At 61.4% G+C, this 23,600-nt stretch overlaps 1 protein-coding gene across 1 annotated transcript in view; it reads right to left on the bottom strand.

Moving 5' to 3' along the window:
* Nucleotides 1-563: 563 nt before the first annotated feature.
* ZC3H3 (zinc finger CCCH-type containing 3) overlaps nt 564-23,600 on the bottom strand; it is a 63,276-nt gene continuing 40,239 nt past the window's right edge. Inside the window, exons 5-12 of the mRNA XM_055545593.1 lie at nt 16,677-16,861; nt 12,521-12,563; nt 12,285-12,446; nt 12,125-12,194; nt 10,262-10,393; nt 3,189-3,373; nt 2,315-2,664; nt 564-955 (exon numbers count right to left, since the gene is read on the bottom strand). Of these exons, the coding sequence (XP_055401568.1) occupies nt 924-955; nt 2,315-2,664; nt 3,189-3,373; nt 10,262-10,393; nt 12,125-12,194; nt 12,285-12,446; nt 12,521-12,563; nt 16,677-16,861 (1,159 nt within the window). The 3' untranslated portion in view covers nt 564-923. The remainder of the gene's footprint in view (nt 956-2,314; nt 2,665-3,188; nt 3,374-10,261; nt 10,394-12,124; nt 12,195-12,284; nt 12,447-12,520; nt 12,564-16,676; nt 16,862-23,600) is intronic.

Here is a 23,600-nt window from a genome sequence, read left to right as displayed (position 1 = left end):
CCAGGGCTGCATCCTGTCAGGGCCCCGGGCTGAGGTCATCACTCTCAGCCAGCTTGCCCAGGTGCCCGGGGACTGGAGACAGCTCAGGGGGCAATGAGTTGTCCCCTCTGTCCGGCAGCCCTGGCCCGTCCCCGGCCCTACTCTGGCCCAGCTGCTCTCCTGAGAGGCCTGGGGAAGGGGCTCTGGAGGAGAGATCTGCTTGGGGGAGGCCCTCTGGCCCCAGCCTGTTGCCTCCAGTCCCCAGGGCCTACCCGGGCCTCTCCCAACCATAAAGCACACTGGCCTGGCCATGGGGGACAGGTGGCCTCAGCCCTGAGCCACCCTGGGGCGGCAGGGAGGGGGCCCACATCCCTACCCAGAGGCCGGGCCAGGTGGGCAGGTTGGGGGGACCCTGGAGGAGGCTCTGAGGTGTACCCCTCACCTTCCCCTCAACCTCAGGCCTCCAGGTCCCCCCGGAGTCGCATCCCGGGGGAGGCTCTGGGACTCCTGGGCCCTGTGCGTCCACCTGCGCTGTGCTCAGCAGGCCAGGCAGCAGCAGCGACGGTCGGGACAGCCAAGCAGACACAGGACAGAACCTTTATTGCTGAACACAAAGTACCCGCCAGGAAGGCCCGCCTGGCAGTCTCTCCTGCAGCAGGAGGCCTGCGGGAGGACAGGGCAGACATCGCACGGGGGAGCCCTGCCAGGCACCCCTCAGGGCAAGGCTGAAGGCCCAGGGGTGGGGAAGTGGTGGAGCCCAGCCTGAGGGGGGCCAGGCGTGGGCACTGGTCACACAGGGCTGAGAGCCAGGCGGGCAGGGGGAGAGCCCTGCCACCCCTGGGGGCGCTCCGTGGCAGGCGGCCCCTCGTCCGGGGCGGTGGCGGGCGGAGCCTCCTTCCTCTCGGGATGGGGCTGAGGTAGGCGCGGGCTGGCCCCCTGGACCCTCACAGACGCGGCTTGATGTGCAGCGACTTCCCTGTTCCAAGAAGGCCAAAGGTCAGGCACAGGAGGGCTCCCTCAAGGCCTCTGGGTCAGGGGTTGCTCAAAACTGGGAGGGGGCTGGGACACCACCCAACGGCCCGGGGTCCCGCGTGGAGCAGATCCAGGCCTGGCCCTAGGCAGTGGGCTGCCCCGCAGGAGCCCCACAGCCTGCAGCTGAGCCCTGAGCACCGGGTGCCAGCGGCTCGCACACACCACTCAGGCTCACATGGGGACAGGTGTCTGGCGCTGCCAGACGGCGCCTTCCACACGGAAAGCCAGGGTGTGTGCGAGCAGCTGCTGGGGGCCCCGAGGCCCCGGGGACCAGCCAGGGCTGCTGGGCTGGGGTGGGAGAGGCTGCCGCCCTGGGCCCCACCCCCACTTGGCACCCCGGTGCCTCTCCTCACCAAGGACACTCCTGGTGGCCTCACAGGCCAGCAAACCAGCTGCCCACAGGCCAGCACTGTCCACGTGCCCCCTGCAAGCTCGCAACTCCTCCTGGGACCCCACTGCAGGGCCGAGGACCCCAGTCACCTGCTCAGCCAGCCAGAGCCCCGGGCCCCTCAGGCCCCCAGGAAGCCGGCAAGGCCTGAGCAGGGAAGGACGGTTGCTGGGCTCCGTCTGTGGAGGTCGACAGTCACCCCTCCCCCGCCCCTGCTTCCTCGGATTCTAGGGCTGGTTACAGGATTTCTCATCGTAATTAAAAAACAAAAATTAAAACACTGGTGGCTTGGGGCTATCTGCTCCTTCCTCCCGCCCTCAGGGCGTCCTGCCCACGGAGGGCCTGGCCACAGCTTGGCGCCCCTGGCTCGGGGGCTGAGCAGGCAGCGTGCGAGCTCGCTCAGCAGAGCTGGGAGAAGAGGCTGCAGCAAGCATCTCCCATTAACGTTACGACCGTGAAATATGACAATAAAATGATAGCCGTATGGTCGCAAATTTGCAGCCCGCCGAGCTGCGTGGGGTTTATCGTCACTCAAACGCGCAGAGAGCTGTAAAATGTTTACAGAAAGGGTCGTTTGCAGCCATAAAATCCTCTTTTCTCTCCTAAACAAGGCTGAGTGGAGCCATTTACCAAGCCCCAAATGTTCATCGGGGGAGAGGAAACATCTGTTCTCTCCAGGAGTGTGCGGTGATCTTCCAGAACAAATTAACAGAAATGGGTGCTTTCTAATTAAATCAGCCCTCGGCTGGGCGGTCTGTGAGCGGTGCTCTGCGCCCGCACCTCACGCCCGCCCTGTGGGCCTGCAGGCGCGCACCTGCCATGCCAGAGACCACGCCGCCGGCTCCCTGGGACCAGCAGGCCCCCCAGGCTGACCCATGGGCCTGAGGTGCGTGCCGCCAGAGCTGGGCTGCCTACCTGAGTCCTTGGAGGAGGCGCTCCTGGGGGCCTGGGCCCCGGGCTGGCCTCCAGGGCTGGGCGAGGACTGCAGGGCGATGAAGGAGGGCAGCTTGGAGAGGCCGCTGGAGCCAGCTCCCGCTGAGGCCGCAGCCGCCTGCAGACACAGCTCCTCTGGCTCCAAGGACGGGGAGGCGGAGGCGGGGCAGGGAGAGGAGGGGGAGGGGGAAGAGGAGGAGGAGGGGGAGGAGGGGGAGGGGGAGGCCGCAGCTAACACCCGTGGGGAGGAGGGGGGCGAGGTCGAGCCAGCAGCCATGGAGCTGGGGGGGCTGGACGTCCGTCTGGCGGGGCGCAGGGCGGCCGAGGGCTTCCTGCAGGAATGGGAGGGGAGCGGGGTGTGAGGCAGGCGGCGTGGGGCAGTTGGGGTCCAGAGGGTGCTGGCCCACCATCTGTACACCATCCGTCCACCCCCCACCCATCCCTGCCCAGCAGCTATCAGGCACTGCCACGCAGGTTCAAGGCGGGCCTATGGGCCCAAGGACAGGCTGGTAACACTTCAGGGCCTCCAGCAGCTGCACGCTGATGCTGTCCTCACCTCCTGGAGCCTTCCCCGTCCACACGGGTTCCCACACGTGCAGGCAGGGGAGCACACCGGGGGGCCCAGCCATGAGCGTCGTTTAGGACCTCCCCTGCCCCTGGAGATTGGGGTGGGTCAGGGATGCTCTCCGTTCGTCCAGCCTGAGGACCAGGGGTGGGGCACCTCTGGAGGTCACTTCACCAACTTTGGACAGAGGTTTTTTGGGGGGTGTGAAGCCCCCAGAGCTGGGCGGGGATGCAGGGCTCCCTCCTGCCCCCACCCCAAGCTTACACATGCCGCACGCACAGTCCCCGTCACCTGGGCCCGCGGCTGGTGGAAGCCCTGCTCCTGGGCGGCGTGTTGCCGGGCTCCGGGGCCGTGGGGGTGGCTGCTCGCCGGCCCAGGCGCTTCGGGTTGCGGTGGAGCAGCTGGCACTGGGCACCGCGGGGGCACATGCCCCGGCGGGAGAAGTCGGGGCACAGCAGCGTGTGCTTCTTCTTGCACTGCGGGAGAAGGGCACGGCTGGGTGAGCCGGTGGAGACCCGCAGCACCAAGCGGGGGGCCCGCCTGCTTTGCCCAGTGGGGCTCACGTGGAAGGGTTCCTGTTGAGGGTCTGAGGTCCTCAGGCCAGAGAGGCCCCAGGGCACTCACCCCTACCCATTTCAAAGATGGGAAGGGTCAATCTGAGGGTCAAGGGCACTTCCCTGGTTGTACCAGCACCACCCAGCCTGGCCCTGGGCCTGGACTGAGGCTGGGGTGGGGATTCCCAGGGAGCTATCTCCTCCTCCTGACTGCAGCCCACCTGTCCTGGCAGAGGACCAGGGTGGGGGGCACCCCACGGAGAGTGCACTGTCAGATAGGTCGGGGCAACAGATGGCCTCAGCTCTGCCCACCAGGCCCACAGGGAGCACAGAGCCTGGACCCAAGGCCCACCTCTCCATGGCCCTCCTGCCCCCAGGCAGGAACTATAGCCCTGCTGTGTGCCTGCTTCTTGCCTGGTCCTCCTAGAGGAGGGGGCCTATTCTCCCACCCCCAAGAGCTGGCTCAGTGGGCACCACCCAGGAGGAGGAAGCCACCCTCATGCTGACCAGGTGACAGGTGACATGCTGGAAAGAGACCCAGATGGAAACCCCTGCAAGCAGAGCCCCAAAACCACCTAAAACCACCCCGTGTGCACTCAGTCAGCTCCATCATGTCTGACTCTGTGCGAGCCCATGGACTGTAGCCCGCCAGGCTCCTCTGTCCATGGGATCTCCAGGCAAGAACACCCCGAGTCAAGTTTAAAACCAGCCCTGGTGCCTGAGCAGCTTGAGGGCGCCCCCGGCACGGCCACCGGAGGTGTCACGGCAACAGCCTGGAGACCACTTCCTTCTGGACCCGTCACCCCCACTGGGCACGTGTCCTCAGAGCCCCGGATGTCGGCCTGGCTCCCAGCACCCAGGACAAGGCTGGCCGAGGACCCCACGGAGCTGTGCCCATTCTGTGAGCAGGATCTGGGCACTGACCCCATTCTTGTCCCCACACCTGACCCTCGCCTGCCACCTAGGAACGAGAGGCCCTTCACACTGGTGCCCGGGGCTGGTGTGAAGACAGGCATGTAGCACCCCTGCACCTGGACGGCTACCCCTCCCTGTGCTGGGGAGACCCAGCCCTGTCCCCCAACGCCTGTTCCCCCAGCCCCAGAGTCAAGGGCCCTGTGCCCTGAATCCCAGTGGTCCCCTTGGTGGTACATGCTGCAGCGGGCTCTCCTGGGCAGCAGAGGGATGGGCAGGCCCTCTGTGTGGAGAGCCCACCCTGGGCTGGGTGCAGAGAGGTGGCCGGGGGGTGCTGTCTCTGTGCCGTCCCACGGTGGCCATGAGCCCCGCCGCTGCTCTGAGCCCAGGTGGCTCAACAGGAGCAACACACGGGAGGCGGGACCTGGCACAGAGGGACCCAGTAAAAGGCAGCACCTTGGCTTCCTCCGGGACTGCACGCTGACATCTGTGAGCCACTGGGTCACGTACACTCATTCCAGCTGTTTCTGTCTCACTTTCTTACGGCGGCACTAGAAAGTGTGAAATCCCACATGCAGCTCACATCCGGTTGACTGTGGGACTAGAGATGGCTGGTCTGAACTGACCGTCCTCCCAGAACAACCCAAATCTAGGCTCAAACGTAAAGAACCTTCTGAAATCATCCAAGAACTACTGAGCAGGTGAAATGATGGAGGAAAATCTACTGGGCGCAGGGCTGGTCTCAGACCTCAGGGCCCCCTGCCATCCTTAGTGCAAGGTTGCTGAGGAAAAAGCAAACCCAACACCCCTGCCCCTGCCCCACGTGCCCCGCAGAGCTGGAAGTAAAGGAAATTCCTGGGATTATAGACTGCCAGGCTCCTCTGTTCATGGAATTCCCCAGGCAAGAATACTGGAGTGGATTGCCATTTCCTTCTTGCCAGTGTATCTTCCCGACACAGGGATCGAATCCGGGTCTCCTGCATTACAGGCAGATGCTTTACCATCTGAGCTACTAGGGAAGCCTGGAAATAAAGAAAGTCAGCGCTAAATAATGCGTCAGTCAGTCAAGAAGCAACAGAAACCAGGTGATATTTAAAACCAAATGACAACACTAAAACAGCTCATCAAAGCTGACAGACTGGAGCTAAGGGCGTGCCTGGAGCAAAGCCCTCAGCCCCGGAGTCTTACACTAGCAAAGACGAAACACCTCAGAGTCAGAGGAAAACAGAAAAACAAAGAAAGCAGAGAGGAGGACAGAGAGAAAAGGAACATATAAACAATATTAGGAATGACAAAAGTGCCGTTAACTGCTGGTGCTGCAGAAGGGGACACAATGGACAAATTTTATGCCAATAAATTTGAAAACACAGACAAAATCTACAAATTCTAGAAAAACTGCCAAAATCTGACATTAAATCTGAATGAAAATAGACCATAAAGGAATCTGAATCAGTAGTTAAATAAGGCAAGCGCCAGCCCAGGGTTTCACGGTGGTTCTACCAGCTATTCAAGAAAGCACTACCCAACCTCCCATGAGCCAGCCCACAGAAGGGGACAGCGGACAGCACTCAGCTCAGCCTACGCAGCCAGAGGGGCCTAAACCTGGAACCTGACCGCAGCGAGATGATCAAACAGCCTTTAGGCCAACTGCAGGAACAACGACTCACGTTCTACACAAATCATAAATAAACTGAAATGTGTAAAAAATGAGCCCTGAAATGTGTAAAAAGACCATGTTGGAACCAAGCTGAGTTTATCTCAGGAATGCAAGGTTAGTTTAACGTTAGAAAATCAGGGAACAGAAATCAGCACGTTAGCAACCTAAGAGAAAGGAACCACGTGATCACCTTGAGAAGCAAGAAAGAAGAGCGTCATGGAAGTCAGAATCAACACAAAGTTTAGCAGATTAGCAATAGAAGGGAGCTTCCTTAGCTTAATATAGAACCTTCAAGAAACCATCATCATCACTCACCAAGGGGTGCAGCTGGAAGCCCACAGCTATGAGTTACTATCTCACTGGGCTTATAGGCAGAGCAGAAAAAGAAACTCAAAGGAAGAAAATACGGTCGTTATTTGCAAAAGATATGATTGTTTATGTAGAAAAACCCAAAAGGCTAAGTCCCATGGATGAATTATTACAATTACTAATATAATTTAGCAAGACTGCTGGAAACAAAATCAGTATTAAAAATCGTATGTCTGTTACCAATGAACAGTAAGAAAATAACATTTAAAAACAAGCTTTTTATAATAATAAAATTATAAATAAATAATAATATATATAAATATATTATATATATAAATATATAATAATATAAATAATAAAATTATAAAAATTTATAATAATAATAATAAATGTGAGAGAAACTTAACAGAGATAAGACAAGCAAGAATTTTATCAAATGACATCAAAGGAGAGTCTGTGTCACTAGAAACAGCGCATTGATCATACACAGGAGATTCACTTAGTGAGACCGGTGAGACCAGTTCTCACCAAACTAAGGCACAGATTCAAGTCAACCCGAATCCAAATTCCAACTCTAAAAACCTTACCTGGAATTTAAAATACATTTCTGGAAGGATAAAGGGACAAGAACAGCTAAAATAACCACAAGGAAGAAAAAAGTGAAGAAATCTGCTTCCTTGTTATGACTTATCCCAAAGCTCAAATAACTGGCAAAGGTCCCTGTAGTCAAAGCTGTGGTTTTTCCAGGAGTCATGTATGGATGTGCGAGTTGGACCACGAGGCTGAGTACTGAATAACTGATGCTTTTGAACTGTGGTGCTGGAAAAGACTCTTGAGAGTCCCTTGGGCTGCAGGGCAATCAAACCAATCAATAATAAAATCAAGCCTGAATATTCACTGGAAGGACTCATGTTGAAACTGAAGCTCCAGTACTTAGGCCACCTGATGCCAAGAGCCAACTCATTGGAAAAGGCCCTGATGCTGGGAAAGACTGAAGGCAGGAGGAGAAGGCGGTGACAGAGGGTGAGTTTGTTGGATGGCATCACTGACTCAACGCACATCAGTTTGAACAAGCTCCAGGAGATAGTGATGGACAGGGAAGCCTGGCGTGCTGTAGTCCATGGGTCACGAAGAGTCAGACACGACTGAGCTACTGAACAACAACAACCCGGGACTGGTAAGTAAGACCTGGACTAGTGTAACAGCCGAGGACCCAGGCTGCAGCCGGCACTGACTGCACCAGGAGCTGCTGGATGCGAACAGGCTGTGTGGTGGGCTGACTGTAAAGTTACACGCAGAGTTTTTACTGTGTTGGGGGTGGGGTGGTATTCAAGGGTCAGCTGTATAGTACAGAGATTGAATTAGGTGATCATAAAACCTCCCAATCAAGAAAAGCCCGAGACGAGATGGTTTCAACAGGTGAATCCTACTAAACATGTAAAGAATTAACACCTATTCTTTTCAAATTCCTCCAAAAACACAGAAGATGAGAGAATACTTCCTAACACACAACAGCCAAAACAATCTACAAGGCTAGCCTTACCTTGGTTCCAAAAGCATACAGAGATACTAGAAGAAAAGGAAATTACAGATCAATATTATTATGGATACAGATGTCAAAATCCTCAACAAAATACTATAAAACTGGACTAGTGGCATATTAAAAAGATTATAGACTATGATCCAGTGGGATTTATTCTCAGAATGCAAAGATGGTTCAACATCCAAAAATCAATCAATATATTCGTGATTGATCAATGTGGTCAGTATGTCTGATTGACTAGCTTAATAGAATGAAGGGGAAAAAACCCACATGATTATCTCAACTGATACAAAAAAGATTTGGGCAAATAGCTATAAGATTCCACCTATGTTAAATACCTAGAATAGGCACATTCATGGAGACAAAATGTTGATTTGTGGCTGCCAGGAGGTGGTGAGGAGGGGAACAGGGAGTCATTGCCAACTGTTTAGAGATTGTTTGGGGCAATGAAAAAGTTTTGGAAACAGATAGTGGTGGTTGTATAATATTGTCAATGTAATTAATACCACTGAATTATACACTTAAAAATGGCAAATTCTGCTAAATTTAAAAATTAAAAATGTAATGCACCAAAACCCATAGTACTGTGCACTTAAATGGGTGATTTGTATGGGATATGAGTTCTATCTCAGTAAAGCTGTGAAGATTAGAAAAGACTCTGATGCTGGGAAAAACTGAAGGCAGGGGGAGAAGGGGATGACGACAGAGGATGAGATGGTTGGATGGCATCACCGACTCGATGGACATGAGTTTGAGTAAGCTCCGGGAGTTGGTGATGGACAGGGAAGCCTGGCATGCTGCATTGCACGGGGTCGCAAAGAGTCAGACACGATTCAGCGACTGAACTGAACTGATACAGAGACACTGTCTGTGATTTCCAAGAAAGACGTCCAGAGGACAAGGAGTTTCTGCACGTCAGGAGGCGGCGGGGGTGGGCCGCTGACATGGTGGAGGACAGAGAGATAAGGAAGTCGTGGAGAGCAGGTCAGGCACCATAAGGGCGGGGGAGTCGCTGTCGCTACAGAGGTGGCTGCAGATGATACCCACGCTCGGGTCTGCTCTGTGCCCGGAGGGGCTGGAGGCGCGGTGCTCCAGGCCCAGACAGGGCTGGACCTCCGGCCAGAAAGCACCCTGGGGATGTGTGAGCAGCACGAGTCTGGTGGGCGTGCCAGGCGACAGCACCATAGACACCCGAGCAGGCTGGCCAGGGCAGAGGGCAGCGCTGGAACACCCGCCCTCGGTGTCTCCCCGACACACATGTGGATTCAACAGCAAGCCATCAGGGGAGCCCACCACCAGCACCAGGAGTGGCGGGGCAAGCGTGAGGCGGTCGCTGTGACATCTGGCGGCTCGTGGAGGCTGGCCGTGTCCCCAAGCATCCTGAGAGTCCGGAGGGACAAACTGAGGAGATGAGAGAGGCTGACCAGTGAGCCCCAGACCCAGGAGCAGCACGTGGCCCTGAAAAGGTGAAGGACATGGATCTACTCCAGCTTAAATTATTCACAAGAAAAGGGGACATGTGTCTTTAACAAGCCAGCGCTTTATGAAGCAAGGTTAACAATTCCACTTGATTCAGTGGAATATTATAAACTCTCTGGGGCCCATCTGAGGACTTCCACTTCAGAAGCAAGGTGACGACTCAGCACTTTTTATATTATTTAGAGAATAAAATTAACCCTTGCCGGCCCAGGCTGCTGCCTCCACCCCCGCTGGATCCGGCCTGCTCAGCGCTTTTCCCATCTATAATTACAAGCCGCTATCCATCATGTGGCAGCCACGCAGCGCCCACACGCTGAAACGCACGCAGTAAGCACTTCCACTAATAGAAGCAGAACTTAAATATCGCCTTGATATTTTCATTTACATTGGAATCTTTTACAATAATCACCCACAGCCTCCGTGGGGGTCCTGCGCCCCCACCTCACCCCACCTGGGCTGCTCTGGAGTCACCAGACGGGCCCCACCTCTGCAGGAGGGGCCGGGGGCCCCGAGTGCTGTGCACAGGCCAGCAGGGGAGCGGCTGTGCTCCCACCGTGCTCCCCACAGGGTGAAGCCCAGCCCGGAATAGGGAGCTGGCCTGCAGAGACACGCGCTCCCCGGGCTCAGGGCCAGCCCTGCTCCCCCAGGGTAGCCCACAAGCCCCGAGGCAGGGTGGTCACTCACGAGCATCTGCAGAGGAGGCAGCGGGCTTTGCTGAGGCCCCTGGGCTGGTGAGGAGGCTCCCTCTAGGGCACCAGGACCCGCTGCCCAGGGGCCCCACCCAGGCCCACAGGGGTTTCAGCTGTCAGCTGTCGATGGGCAGGTGGGGAGGACAGGCCCGCAAAGCAGGGTGGGCCTGGCCCCGGGCCAGCTCCTCACCCCCAGTGCCCCTCCACCCCATGCCCCTTACCTTGGCGCCCAGAGGGCAGTAGCCTTTCAGGAAGTCGGTGCAGACCTCCGCCTTGCGGGACACGTACACGTGGCTGTAGGGGCAGCTGCTGTTGCTGCAAATGCCCTTCAGGAAGTAGGAGCAGACAGGCATCTGCAGGGTGGGAGGCAGTGAGGTCCAGGGCAGCTCCCCCAGCCTTCCTCCTTGCCCCACCTCACAGGCAGGGGCACCAGGACCTGAGGGGCCCACCCAGGGCTCCATCACCAGGCGTGAGCCACAGAGAGACTGGCCCACCCCAAAGTGAGACCCCCAGCCTCCCCGGGGGCAACGCCGCCCGGGCCTGTGATCACGTGAGGACAGAAATGGGGACTCAGCCAGCAGGACAGCTCAGGCCCAGATGTGCTGCCCCCAAGTCCGCCACCTGTCCAGAGCCTGCCTGGTCTGGGCTTCGGGACTTGAGGGGCTGGGGCTGGGGGGAGAGGGGGGTGGCGCGCGGCCTGGAGGCGCCAGCACCTAGAAAAGTGGGGCAGGGGAGAAGGGGGGCAGCGTGTGGGTGCCCCAGCGGGGTGACGGCCTACAGGGCCTGACACCCAGCAGGCTTTCCAGCTGCCCGGTGCATGGGCACCGGCAGCGTCCGTGAGCTGGAGACCTGACTCGGAGCAGCCCTTGCAGGGGCTCTGCTGGCACTGACTGTGGGTGGGCACCGTAGGCGCCTGGCAGAGGGCAGGCCGGCCCGGGGAGACCTGGTGGGGGACGCAGGTGGGCAGTGGGAAAGCGAGGCCTGAGGGCCAGTGGAGGCGGAGAGGGGAGGTTGTGTCTCTTGCCCACACCAACCTCTGCACTTGGGGCCCTTGGGGTGAGCCCTGCCCCCTGCAGGCCAGCCTCCTAGCGGGGAACCCTGCCAGGAGCTCATACAGCTGTGGCCCTGCGGGTCTCACGCCGCCTGCCTATCCCAGGCTCTCCCTGAGCTGTCAGCCCTGCCTGCCCTGTCCATGTGGTGCCCACTGCACCCACCGAGCACTCTCCTGCCTCCAGAGAACACACAGGGGCTTCACTTTTCTGGCAGGAGGTGGGGGGGTGTGTGGGGGGGTTGGGGGGTGGCGGGTATGACTGTAGCCGAGGAGGGAGGAAGCAGAGAAACAAAGGGTGATTTAGCGAGGAGAGTTTATTTTTAATTGTCTTTTAACTGCAGCGCAGAGGGGAGCGGCCGGCCTGGGGCTGGCGGAGCTGCGGCTGCAGACAATTCCCTTAATGTGCGTTTTGATACAGGGCCCAAATTAGCGCTAATAAAAAGGGATAATAAAGCCAACTCTTGCACCAAACGGAAACTCCTCCTAGCTGTCAGCGCCGCTATCAAGAGGAAACTGCATTCTCATTTCAATTAACCTTGTTTGCACCCAGCACGTCCACACAAATAACAATAACATTAATTCAGGGCGCTGGTGCGGGGCGTCCGCCTCAGACAGCTCAGAGCCTGTGCTGGCTCCAAAGCCAGAGCTAATGAACCCGAAACTCGACGTGAATTTCCAAATTGCTCACAACAGAGTTTCGAAGCTCTATTAGGGAGAAAAATGCTGATTCTTCCCAAGTTCCTCAAGGGGAAAAGCTGTAGCAGCAGCAGCGCCTCCTCAGGCCCGCAGCGACCCCCCTTGGGGCCGGCAGGACACCTGCAGCCAGCATGGACCCCTGACCTCAGCTGCCCAGCTGCCCGCGCTGGGGGAAGCCCAGCTGTGTGCCTCCCTCTCCCACCGCCGGCCCCCCACTGGTGCACCTGGGAGGGGCACTGGGCGTGTGGGGGATGGGCGAGGGGCCCAGGTGGGCCTAGCAGGGTGGAGGGGCGGAGCCTTGGGGCTGCTACGGCCAGCAGACGAGTGGGAAGCTCACCTTCTCCTTGGAGACGTGGTGGGAGAAGGGGCAGGTCCCGTCTGTCTTCTTGCAGGTTCCCCGGACAAACCTGCGTACACAGGGCGGGTCTGAGGGGCGGGAGCCCAGGGCAGCTGTGGCCCCCCGCCGCCCCGCGCCCGCCTGGGGGTGGGGGACGCACCTGGTGCACACGGCCACCTTCTCGGGGTCGTGGACGTAGGGGCAGCGCTCGCCACGGTTGCACCGGCCGAAGCGGTTGTAGTACATGCAGTACTCCTCCTTCCGCCGCCTCCGCCGCTGCCGCGCCTGCCGCACGATGGCCAGGCTGCGCTGCACGGCCCGGCTGGGGGCAGGGAGAGAGCCATGAGCCCCTGCAGGCAGGGAGGCCGGGGAGCCCCCCAACCCCAAGGCACATACCTGGCCAGGGAGCGGCTGCAGCTGCCGGCAGGGTCCAAGCGGCCTGTGGGAGGAGGGGCCAGGTCACGCCAGGCCCACTGCCCGCCCGGGGCTCTGCCCTCCCCCTGCTCACCAGCCAGGCCACCCCGGCCAGGGCAGGGCGGAAGCCAAGGGGAGCCGGCAGAGGCCACCCTGGTGTCTGGCCAGTGGTCCTGCCTCAAAGCGGGTGGGCACAGGAACAGGGGGTGGCGGGGCCTCCCTGCCACCTCCCTCTGCTTGGAGCAGAGCCCAGGGACATGGGACCTGAGTAGGGTCTGGGAATGCCACTCGGTTTTGCAGCAGCTAAGAACGGCTTGTTTAAAGCACTGTAAAACAGAAGCTGAGAAGTGTATGGCCACAAATGCTGAAATCCTCCACAAATGCTGAAACCCACCAGAAGATGGGTGTCCCCTGCCTGGAAACCAGACTCCCAGATGGCCTGAGGAGCAGGCTGCGGGCTGGCCTGCCTCACGCGGCTCCGAGGCCCTGGCAGGCACCCAGCTCCTAAAACTGTGGAGGTATCCCGTAAGACACTCCTCAAAACCCCAAGTACGCAGACCAATCAGGGCCTCTCTGAGGTCACTGACTGTGGCCCAAAAGGGAGTCCATGGTGACAGGAAGGCAGGTGGACACACAGCCAGGCTCGCCTGCAGAGGGGGCGTCCAGCCTGACACGCAGCTCCCGCCTGCCATTTACATACCCGGGCAGTCCCCAGGACCGAGGCGGGCAGGCAGGGTGAGAGCCGCTGGGGACAGCCACAGCTCCTCAACACACACGTGACCCTCCCCAGACCAGATCAAGTTTCCCACAGACGGCTGTTGGAATGGAGTCGCGGCAGGAGGCACAAGTGACATCACTCAGAAATTCTAGGGACCTGAGGCGATGACAAAGCATTCCTGGTTTAAAAAGGGACGTCCCCAAGATGCCTGGCCTGGAGGCGGCCGTGGGGCAGGCGGCCCCCTCGCCACCTGGAGGGCCCTGCCCCTGGCTTGCTGCAGGGCGCCCAGCGCCACCCCAGGCATGTGCTGGCCGAGCTCTCTGGGCAGCGCCTGCATTGCCGCCCTGGGGCGCTCCTCCGAGCCCCAGTCTCCTCCGGCGGAACCCCTGGGAGGGAGGCTGCTCCTGCAGGGGTCCAGGCTGGGGGACCGAGTTACAGGGTTGAATGGGGGGGCACGACACGGAAAGGAGACGGGGGCCCAGAGCTGGGAGGCTGGCGGGGAGGGGTCTTGGGGCAGCTCCAGGCCGTACTGGAATCTGATTTCCAGGCAGGGGACACCCATCGTCCAGTGGCAGCGGATGTCAGTCCAGACGGCAGGTGGCGGCCCCCACCTGCTAGCCTGAGGGTGACAGTGAATCTGATAGCGGTCAGTGAGTGCGGCTTCCCGGCTGTCGGCCAGGCCGCCCAGCACCTGCCCCCCAGGGACGCTGTTGTCAGAGTCCACCGTCAGAACAGCCCCAGGTCTGGCCTCTGGGGGGTGCTTAGGTTTAGTCCTCTTTCCACTGTGGCTCTTAAAAAAATGCCAGTGTAGGCTTTGGTAGGAATTTTTACAGGAACAGGAGGAGGCACCTTTTCAAATGCTTTGCAGTGTTAAAAAATGCACATAAAATAGCTGGCTTGAGAGGCGCTAAAAAGTTCAGCTGAAAACCCTGGCAACCTTGAAGCAGGAGGGCTGAGCCTTCTGGAGAACTCGCACTTCCTAGGGGTTTTCCCAAAATAGAGCAGCAAGGCTGCCCCACCCCCTCCCGCCCAGGCAGGGGCTCACCCCCCCCAATTGAGGGCCCTGGGGTCTGAGGGCACAGAGGGGCAAGCACCGCCAGCTCCCACAGCCCCCGCCCTGGAACGTGCCACCCTGGGGAAGAGGTGTCCAGGAGTGGCAGAGGCCATGGGGCAGGGCCTTGGATGCACAGGGGTAGACTGACCACCCGGGGGGACCCTCTCTCATATGCAGCTCTGCGTGACCCTGCAGCACCCAGGGAGGAGGCGACAGGTCACAGGTTACAGGTGAGGTGCAGAGACCCCCCCCCGCTTGCCCAGGGCCCGCAGTGGCAGGCTGGCAGCAGAGAAACTGCTCCCCACAGCCTACGCCTGGGGCCTGGGGCTCAGAACAAGCCTGGGAGCCAGTCCTGCAGCGCAGGCTGAGTAAGGGGGCTGGGGCAGGGAGACTCAGGATCTGCTCTACTGCAGGGCCTTGCAGGCTCTTAGGGCTGACCCATCCGGCTGAAGCCTATGGGGAAGGGGCCCAGGGCTGGGTCCTGCAGGCAGGCAGACTTAGACCAGGAGGAAGTGCTTGGTTTCGGTCCTGGGGAAGTGAGGTGTGCCTACTAGAAGGCCCTGCCCCTGGAGCTGAGACGGGCAAGGCACGGCTCTTCCCCACAAAGCCTGGGACGGTGGGCACCCCGACGGGGCTGAGGCTGTGCTGAGAGGCCTGCAGCCAGGAGGTGGGGTGGAGCCCCTGCGCCCCCCAAGGAGGGCTGCACTTTCTTGCTGAAGTCACAATTCTGTTGACACCAGAGGAGAAAATTTATTTCTTTAATTATTACTCATCTAAGTGAGCTGCTAGTCTATGGGCATTCCCACAGCTGGGAGCAATCTACTCTCCTTACAGCCAGGAGCTGGCCACCGGGCGGGGGTCCAGGTGGCTGGTGCTGTCTGGCCGGCCTTGTGTCCCCGGGACAGGGTGCCCTGTGGTCTGTGCACCAAACCCCACCTCCCTGCCCCCGCGCAGAGGTGGGGGGCTGCCCCAGCCAACTGGTCAGCAGGGCGTGGTCAGCGGAGGCCCGCAGGGGCAGGTGGGGAGGGAGGCGGCCTCTGTTCTCACCATAGGCCCAGTGGCTGGGGGGCCAGGGAAGAAGGGTGGAGAAGGCCAGGATCCCTCCGCAGCTCTGCAGGGGAGGCAGGCTGTGCGGAGCTCAGCACTCAGCGTGGAGACCCCCAGAAAGAAGTGTGGCCACTCCTCCAGCTGCTGCCAGCCCAGGCGGAGGGGCCCCCAGGGGAGGGGGGATGTACCCCCACCCCCCGAAGGCAGCCCCCCGCCTGCCCTGACCACATCCCAAGGCGGCAGCAGCCTCAGACTCAGGCCCCGCACCCGGCGAAAGGCCCTGACAGGACTGCTGGACTATGAGGGGGCAAACCCGCGTCTTCCTCCCGCCGGCGGGCGCCCTGGGCGTGGAGCAGCCCAGGTCACGGGTGCCCCCCACAGCCCACCAGTCCATTCAGGATCAGCCTTGCGTGCAGCCTGGGATTCTGTCAAGAGTCAGGACAGCCCCCAGCGCCCAGCCCGAGGGGGCAGAGAGCAAGGCCCACAGAGAGGCCTGGATGCTCCACGGCCCTTGTGGGGTCGTGTGGGAGGGCCCCGGGCACACTGCCTGGCTGAGCCCTGTGCAGGCCCCAGGTTCGGGGAGGACAGAGGGGGCTTCTGAGACATCCAGAGCTGTATGTGGGGCTCACAGACCACATGCGCCAGCGAGGGCGTCAGAGGCGGGCCTGCACCTGCGGCTGCACCGGGCAGAGGGCGGGGCAGGGTGCGCGGGGGCAGAGCCCTGGGCCCCGACCCCCTGCGCCTGTCCTGGCAGAGAGGAAGTTCCGGGGAGTCCTCCACTGTCTCTTGCGCCAGTTGGCCCTGCACCCCACCTACTTCTTGAGCTGGGCTCTTCTCCCTTCTGCCCTTCTGGGGTGGTCAGGCTAAGGACTGGGGGTAGCTGGGCCTGTGCAATCCCCACAGTCCCTGCAAACCCCACCTTTTTTTTTGACAGAAAAGGAAAGGAGTAAAATTGGACTGAAACCAAAATACTTTTCTAGTTAATTTGTACAATAAGCGAATCCGAAGCATTTCCTTCTCCGCGGCCTGTCTCCCCGGGCCCCGGGGGTGCCTGTGGGGCTGGCGGCGCCTCGGGACACAGTTGGGAGGCGTCACCAATGCGATCAGGCACCATGGCCCCAGGTGTTCACTCGCTGGGCCGTGTTTACCATACCTGGCTCATCTCCTTTGTCCAGGAGCAAAATATGGAAAATCGGAGGAGGCTCAGCCAAGCGCGAGGCGGGTGCAGCCAGCGTGCCCTGGGGGCCTCCCTGCCGCTGCAGCCTCGGCGGGGGCAGTTTCAGGACGCCGGGGCGCCCTCGCAAGAGCAGGGGCCTCACCTGTGCGCAGCAGGGGCCTGCCGCCCCCGTCCCCGCCGGGCCGGCTGCAGGTCTTGGAGAGCTTGTTGGCCGACACCTTGTAGAGGACGCCCCCGATGCAGCGGTAGCCTTTGCTCCGCCACCGAGGGGAGCCGGTCTGGGCTCTCCCACCCACGGCGGGACGCAGGGTGTTCAGCGCCAGGGACCTGCAGAGACAGGAAGGACTGTCAGCTCAGCCCTGGGGTGGTCAGAAGATCTCTGTCCCCCACCATCCGCAGGCCCAGGAGATGGCACCCTTAACCCCACCTCTGAGGCTGGGGCGCCTTGGTCGGGGGAAAGCCCTCAGTGCCAGCACTAAGGCGGCCCTGAGGGTCACCGGTATCCGGGACGCCTCCTGGACGCCACCCAGTGGTGAGCCCTGGCTCTGGGACGGCCGTGCTGTGCGGTCAGCAAGGGCCTCTGCCCGCCCTCCGCTCCTCTGCAAGGAGCGCCTGGCGTCGCGACCAGGAAGGGACAGCCTCACGGACCCCCAACCCAGGGAAGCTATCTGGGGGCAAAACTGGAGTCCCCTCAAAGTCAAGGGCTGGTAAAGGCCTGGGCCGCCTGTGGGGTCACCTGAGTGCAGGCCCAGGCCAACCCAAGGGCAGACGGGTCAGAAGTCCCCTACAGACCCCCTGGCCACAGCAGACAGGGGCCACACCCCTCAACTCAGGTCCCACAGAAGTGGGCCTGCAGCTGCCCTGGTGGGCTGCTCCTTGAGCTGCCAAAGGAGGGGCTCAGGACTCCAGAGCAACTTGGCCTTCACCTTCCACGTGTCTTAGAAGAAACCTACTTATGCAAATTGAGCTCAGTTCTCTCTTAGCTCAGGGCACATCTGGGCTGCTGGCAAAGCTGGGCAGGGGAGCGCCCGTCTGAGAGCGTCACCTCTGCCGCAGCGGGGTGGGGTGTGAGGAGGGCAGCCACTGGCAGGCAGGGCCACCAGCCGCAGCTCCGGGCCGTCCAAGAGTCCTGGGCTCCCCAGCACCTCCTGCTGAGGCTCCCATGCCCTGAAGCCCCTTCCCCAGGAGCCTACGAACCCCAGCTCCACTGGGGTGGCAGAACACGCTCTTCTGGCAAACCAGGGACCACACGGCGGGGAGGTCCCGACCTGGGTCTGGAGTGCAGAGCAGGCCCCACAGGTGGCCCACCGCTGGCCTGACTCCCCACCTGCAGGCTGCGGGCTGCTCTGAGCAGCCGGCAGCGCCGGGACCTGAAGCTGCAGCATCAGGCGGGAAGCGCTGAGCAGGCCTCCAGAAAGCACTTGACCCAGTTTCCCTTAATTAAAATTCAAGTTCACAAACACCAATCTTGGAGGGAGTGACCCCCACCAAGGGTCCTTGGCAGCCCTGCCCACCCTGGCTGCGCCAGAGGGACTCCCGCTGCCCACTCCCTGGCCCAGCCGAGTGCTGGGGAGATAGCCAGACCCCAGGCCCTCCCCAGATCCCAGGCCCTCCCCAGACCCTGGGACCCAGGTCTCGCACCTTGGGCTCGGGGCATCTGCGTGCCCAGTGGGCGCCTGACGTGTCTCCTGGGCTCCTCCAAGGCGGGGAGGGGCTGAGGAGGGGTGGGGCTGGGGGTCCCACCCTCACTGAAGAAGCCCATCAGCCTTAGGAGCTCTGGAGCCCCTGTAGGCATCCTGGACACTGCTCAAAGGCTCAGCCTGGCCTGAGTCCCGACCCCCACGGTGAGTGGAGCCCAGCCAGCGGTCACCACAGCCCCCAGCTCAAGGCCGAGAGGTGCCCGCAGCCCCAGCCCTGCACTGCCCGGAGCCCTCAGGGGCCTCCTGTCCACAAGGCAGCTGCCCTTCCATCAACGTGCCCTGGGCAGGGGGCAGCATGGGGGGTCACCATCAGGGCACCACCCCCAGCGCCCCCCCAACAGGCTGTGCTCCCAGATGCCAGGACGCACTTGCCGGAACACAGCCCTCTCAGCCGTCCTTGCCTCGCTGGGGCACCCCTCCCCCACCTTCCCTCCGTCCACGGCGCTGGCCCCCATGAAATGAGAGACACAGGCTGCACAATGCCCCTGAGACAGTGGGGGGAGGAAGCAGAGCCACGGAGCCCTGAGACCAGCCCTCCAGGGGGTGAGGAAGCGCCCCCTACTTGGACACACGCTCCGGGCTAAGGCTGGACAGGATACCACCCCCAGAGGCAGCCACGCAGGCGAAGCTATGGATCCCAGCAGCACACGGCGGCCCAGCCCTGGCAGGCCCAGCAGGTGGAGGCTGGAGGGCCTGGGAATGACTATTCTTATGGATGAGCATGACCAACCAACCTGGCCCCTTTTTCTAGAGAGAAGACCTGCTCCTGGGCTCTGCCGTGGGCCTCGGGGCAGAGCGGGGGTGCAGCAGGCCTCCTCTCCGTGTTCACGGCCCACGTGCACACCCGGGCCCGAGGACCCACGTGCCCGGGTGCAGGGCTGCGGCAGGGCTGGAGCCTGGGAGCCAGGCTGGAAGGAGCCGCGTCCCCAGATGGCACCCTGGGGCCACCGGGGGGAGGTGGGCGCCCCCAAGAACTTGGGGAGGGCCCTGCACCCATGGGCCCCGGCCCAGCTGGCAGCCGCGCGGCCCCCTCTGCCTGCCCTCACCCACTGGGCCCGCTGACTCTGGGCCTGCGGCCAGCAGACACCGGGGCAGGCGGGGGCTGGAACACGGGGCTGGGGGTGCTCACCCCAAACGCTCGTAGCCTTTCACTGCTGTGGGTGTCACGGCACTCCAGTAAATTGTTACCCTAATGGAGAGGACAGCCTTTGGAAACGAGCTGTATTGAGAAGAGGGGATAAAATTAATGAGATAATAGCAGGGCCAAGGACCCGGGGAGCGCTCCTGCCCTCGCGGCAAGGGCCTGTAATTCCTTTTCTACTACAGGAGCCTCAGACCTAAAGCCTTCTCCCATCCGTCCGGCAGGCCCACGCCGCCAGGAAATTTCATTAACGCTGGAAAATAGGAAAGGTATTAAGCGTGGATAATGAAGGCCAGGGAGGGAACCGTGCCTTAAGATAGTCCTCTTTCTCGCCTTTGTAATGGGAGGCATGAACTTTCCCTTCAAATCCATTTCTAATCCATTTGAAATACTACAGCAAATTATCTTTCCTTCAGCCCGAAAGCGGCCAGCCAATTTACTCCGAATAGAAGTGACAATGCCCCAGGATTTATCACCATAACCTTGACTACACTGGGGTGAGGGCTGGGCTTCTCCTGGGCGCCCCCCCGGGGGGCCACAAAGGACAGGGTGGGGGGGAGATAACATTTTAAATGAAAAGAGCTGGTAATGGGGAGAAAGACACACACACCGCAAAAGTAGGTTTAAAAAGAAAAGCGATCCACATGTCCACTGCCCAGGGAGCAGCTGAAACGTTCCGGGCCCGAGGCTGTCCAGGAGCTCCCAGGGGCTCTGCCCTCCAAGGCCCCCTCAGCTGCTGTGCCCAGGAAGCAAGAGGACAGTCCCAGGGAAGCAGGACCCTGAGAGCCAGGACATCAGTCTGGGCAGGACAGGAAGGCTCTCCCAAGAGCCGGGACGACTGTGGTATGTCCTCTGCTGGGTCTGCAGGCCCCCCCACCAAGCAGTGCCGAGCCCACCCTGCAGGGCAACCCCCTCCAGCAGTGCCGAGCCCACCCTGCAGGGCAACCCCCCCAGCAGCGCCGAGCCCACCCTGCAGGGCAACACCCCCAGCAGCGCCGAGCCCACCCTGCAGGGCAACCCCCCCAGGAGCGCCGAGCCCACCCTGCAGGGCAACACCCCCAGCAGCGCCGAGCCCACCCTGCAGGGCAACACCCCCAGCAGCGCCGAGCCCACCCTGCCAGAGTCCCCCTGGGCTCCCTGCACGCTCCCTGGCCACTGCCCAAGCAGGTTGGTGCAGGTCCAGTAATGCATGCAGGGCACCTGCCGCAGTCTACTTCTCGAGCTGCACGGCTGAGATGGGCCCACCCAGGCATCCTCGCCAGTGGCCTGGCAGCCTGGGGCACAGGTGTGCACCCAAAGAACCGCAGGCAGACGGGCTCCCAAAAACGTGTGCACACGTAGCTCGCCCACCCACTGACAGGACCTGATGCACAGTGAGTGCACCCCAGGCCCCGGGCCGGCGACAGGCAGCCTGTGGGGCTGTGTCGCCTGAAGGCCGCAGAGTGGCTCCCCCTGAGCGTGCAGGGAGGCGAGGGGCAGAAAGCCGGCCTGGCCCTAGAGACTCTGGAAGCAGCCCCAGCCTCCAGGATGCCCGGGGCAGGATAAGCTCCATCCTGGAGCTGTGCCTACCTCCGGCCTTGACACAGACACTGCCTTGGCTGCCGCTGCCCGGCCAGGACCGCAGGAGCACACGGGAGCTGAAGGGGCCCGGCTCCAGCAAACCCAGTGCTGAGGGTGCCATGGCCTCTCAGCACCCAGTCCTAAGGCAGCCTGGCAAGGGCAGGTCCTGTGCACCCAGAGAGGGTGGGGAGCCCCTGGGGACAGGGCCAGGGCCAGGCCAAGGGGCCCACACCTGGACAGGGAGCTGCTGGTGGAACTAAGGGCTGCTTTCCCACAGGAAGGCCTCTCAGCACAGAGGGGTCTTGCTGGCACGTTCTTCCCAGTACCCACAGTCTGCGTCGCCTGCCTCCTGGAGACCCTCATCTCTCTGGGGACCACAGGCCCAGACCCCAGTCACAGAGGACCCTACCTCCCTGAGCCAGCCTCCTCTCTTGCCCCAGAGGCAGTCTGGGGCCCTGCCTTCACTGACGCTCCCTGGCGGGGTCCCCGCCGCACCCTGTCCCGTCAGTTCATCTCCCGTCACCCCCCGCCGGCAGCACTCCCTGCTCTGCTGCGGGGCCCACCACTGCTCCCACCACCTGCTGATCATCCTTGCACAGGGCCTGTGCATATGCTGGGCCTCTGCCATCACCTGAGTTCTGCCCTGAGCCCAAGCTCGGATGTTGGGGCCTTGGGAAGCCTCCCCTGACCCTGTACAGGGCCCAGTCACACCTGGGAGCAAGCATCTGGGACAGGGGCTGTGCTGGCGAGTGGGGGCTCCAGGGACTCGTGCAGGGTGAGCGCACACCAGGAGGGAGGCTTGGGGACCACCAGAGTCTCCCACCCTGGGGTCTGCCAGGGGGCCAGTAAGAGAAATGTGGGGCGGCCTCGGTGGGTGGGAGCTGGGATGCGTGGGCACCCACACCAGGAGAGGCCTTTGGTTCAGCGTGGTGGGCCAGGAGGTGGGCAGCCTGCCGGGAGCAGAGAAAACAAGCGGGGAAGCAGTTTTCAGGACGTGGAGCGGGTTCCACGCAGCTTGAGCAAGCGAGGAGTGCGCCGTCAGCAGAAGGGCGCCGGGCAGCCGCGCAGCGAATCCCAAGTAGGTCAGGTTTGGCGCCGCCACCGTGACGGCTGCAAACTGCTTAAGCGGGCTTTCCGCGGAAACGCTGACGCCCGGCGCCCCACAGGCCGGGTCGGCCGGCACACAGGCAGCCAGTCCCACAGGTGCTGACGGAACATGCTGGGGACAAGGGCCCAGGTGGGGTGGCGGGGCAGGAGGGCCAGGAACTCAGCGGACGGACGGATGGACGGTGCGGATCTCAGGGTGACTGGGGCCATCTGGCCTCCTAAGACCCTCCTCCCGAGTGTGCCCACCTGCCTGCCGAGCTCCGGCCACCTTGCGGCAGGGCCGAGGCGATGGCTGGGCTTCCCAGGACACACCTGGTCACAGTGGCTGGGGGCTGCGGCCTGGGTGGGAGCCGAGGCCTGAGGACCCTGGTGGGTCACAACAAGGACGGACCCCAGAGGGCTGGTGGGCCAGGGCACAGGCTGAGCGCTGGGGGGGGAAACTGGGGGTGGGGGTGCGGGACACACCTGAGGGCCCTGCTCCTTCCCCAGGGACCGCTGCCCCGTCTCTCCCCAGCCCCGAGCAGAAGTGACTCGGGGGTGCCCTGGCCAGCGGCACTGGAGGTGGGGGGCACTAACTGCCCCCAGCGTGAGCACGGCAGCTGCCTAAGGAGCGGGGCTGTTTTATGAGCTCTCATCTATTCAATCGGTGCTGCGATCAATGGATGCATTACAAGCTTTCCCTTTAAGAGCCTAATAAACAACAAGATAGAAAGTAAAATTCTCCATAAAATGACACTTTTAAAAATCCATTTTAGCTGAAGATATTGGTGTTTTGCGTGTTAGCTACAAAAAGCAGGTATTACTGGGCCTTAGTGGCCCCCTCCGAGTGCAGAGCTCAGCGTGCCGGGGACAGGCCCGGGGTCCAGGGTCGGCCAGCTCAGCTGCCCCGATCCTTGCTCCCCGGTGTCATCCTACAGGCTGGGCTATCGCTCAGGCCCTGGGCCTGACACTGGGGAGGGCGGGGAGGGCCTGGCCCCACCGCAGCCGCCCCTCCACCGCCACCCCTCGCTCTGGGCGTCCTTCTCTCTCTCTGGCACACCAACACCCCAGCCTCAGCCCACTGTGCATGTGAAGTCCAGTCCGCCCATCCCTGTCCTCTCCCCACATGGGCAAGAGGGGAGGGAAGGAAGCTGGGGTAGCAGAACCTGCGCCCCGAGTCCTCTGGGAGGAACTCAGCAAGTTGAGGCCCCACCTAGCTCACTGGCTCCTGGAGAACACCCCAGGGGGCACCTCCTGGGGCTCCCTCCTCCACTCTGGGCCTGCCCGTCAGCCCCGCTGCCCACACAGCCCCCTCACCGCAACCCCTCCTCTGTGCCCTGGTGTCTGTGGCTCAAACCCCATCACCAGGGGCGTGGGGGCCAGCCCAGAGTGCACCCCACTACCACACCCCCAAGAGCCCGGCAGCTGCCGCCAGTTGCTGTCCTCTCGGCAGAACAGGTCTTACTGAGGCCCCGATCAAAAGCCTGGCTGCCTGGCCTCTGGCAGCAGAGGGCTGCACGCCTTCGCAAGACCTCCCATCACATCCCACCTGGTGATCTCGCTTGGGGTCTCTGCCCTC

Source organism: Bubalus kerabau, chromosome 14, assembly GCF_029407905.1.
Source record: "Bubalus kerabau isolate K-KA32 ecotype Philippines breed swamp buffalo chromosome 14, PCC_UOA_SB_1v2, whole genome shotgun sequence".
NCBI lineage: Eukaryota > Metazoa > Chordata > Mammalia > Artiodactyla > Bovidae > Bubalus > Bubalus kerabau.
Note: the sequence above shows the minus strand (reverse complement) of the source record. Positions and strands in the feature narration are given on the sequence as shown.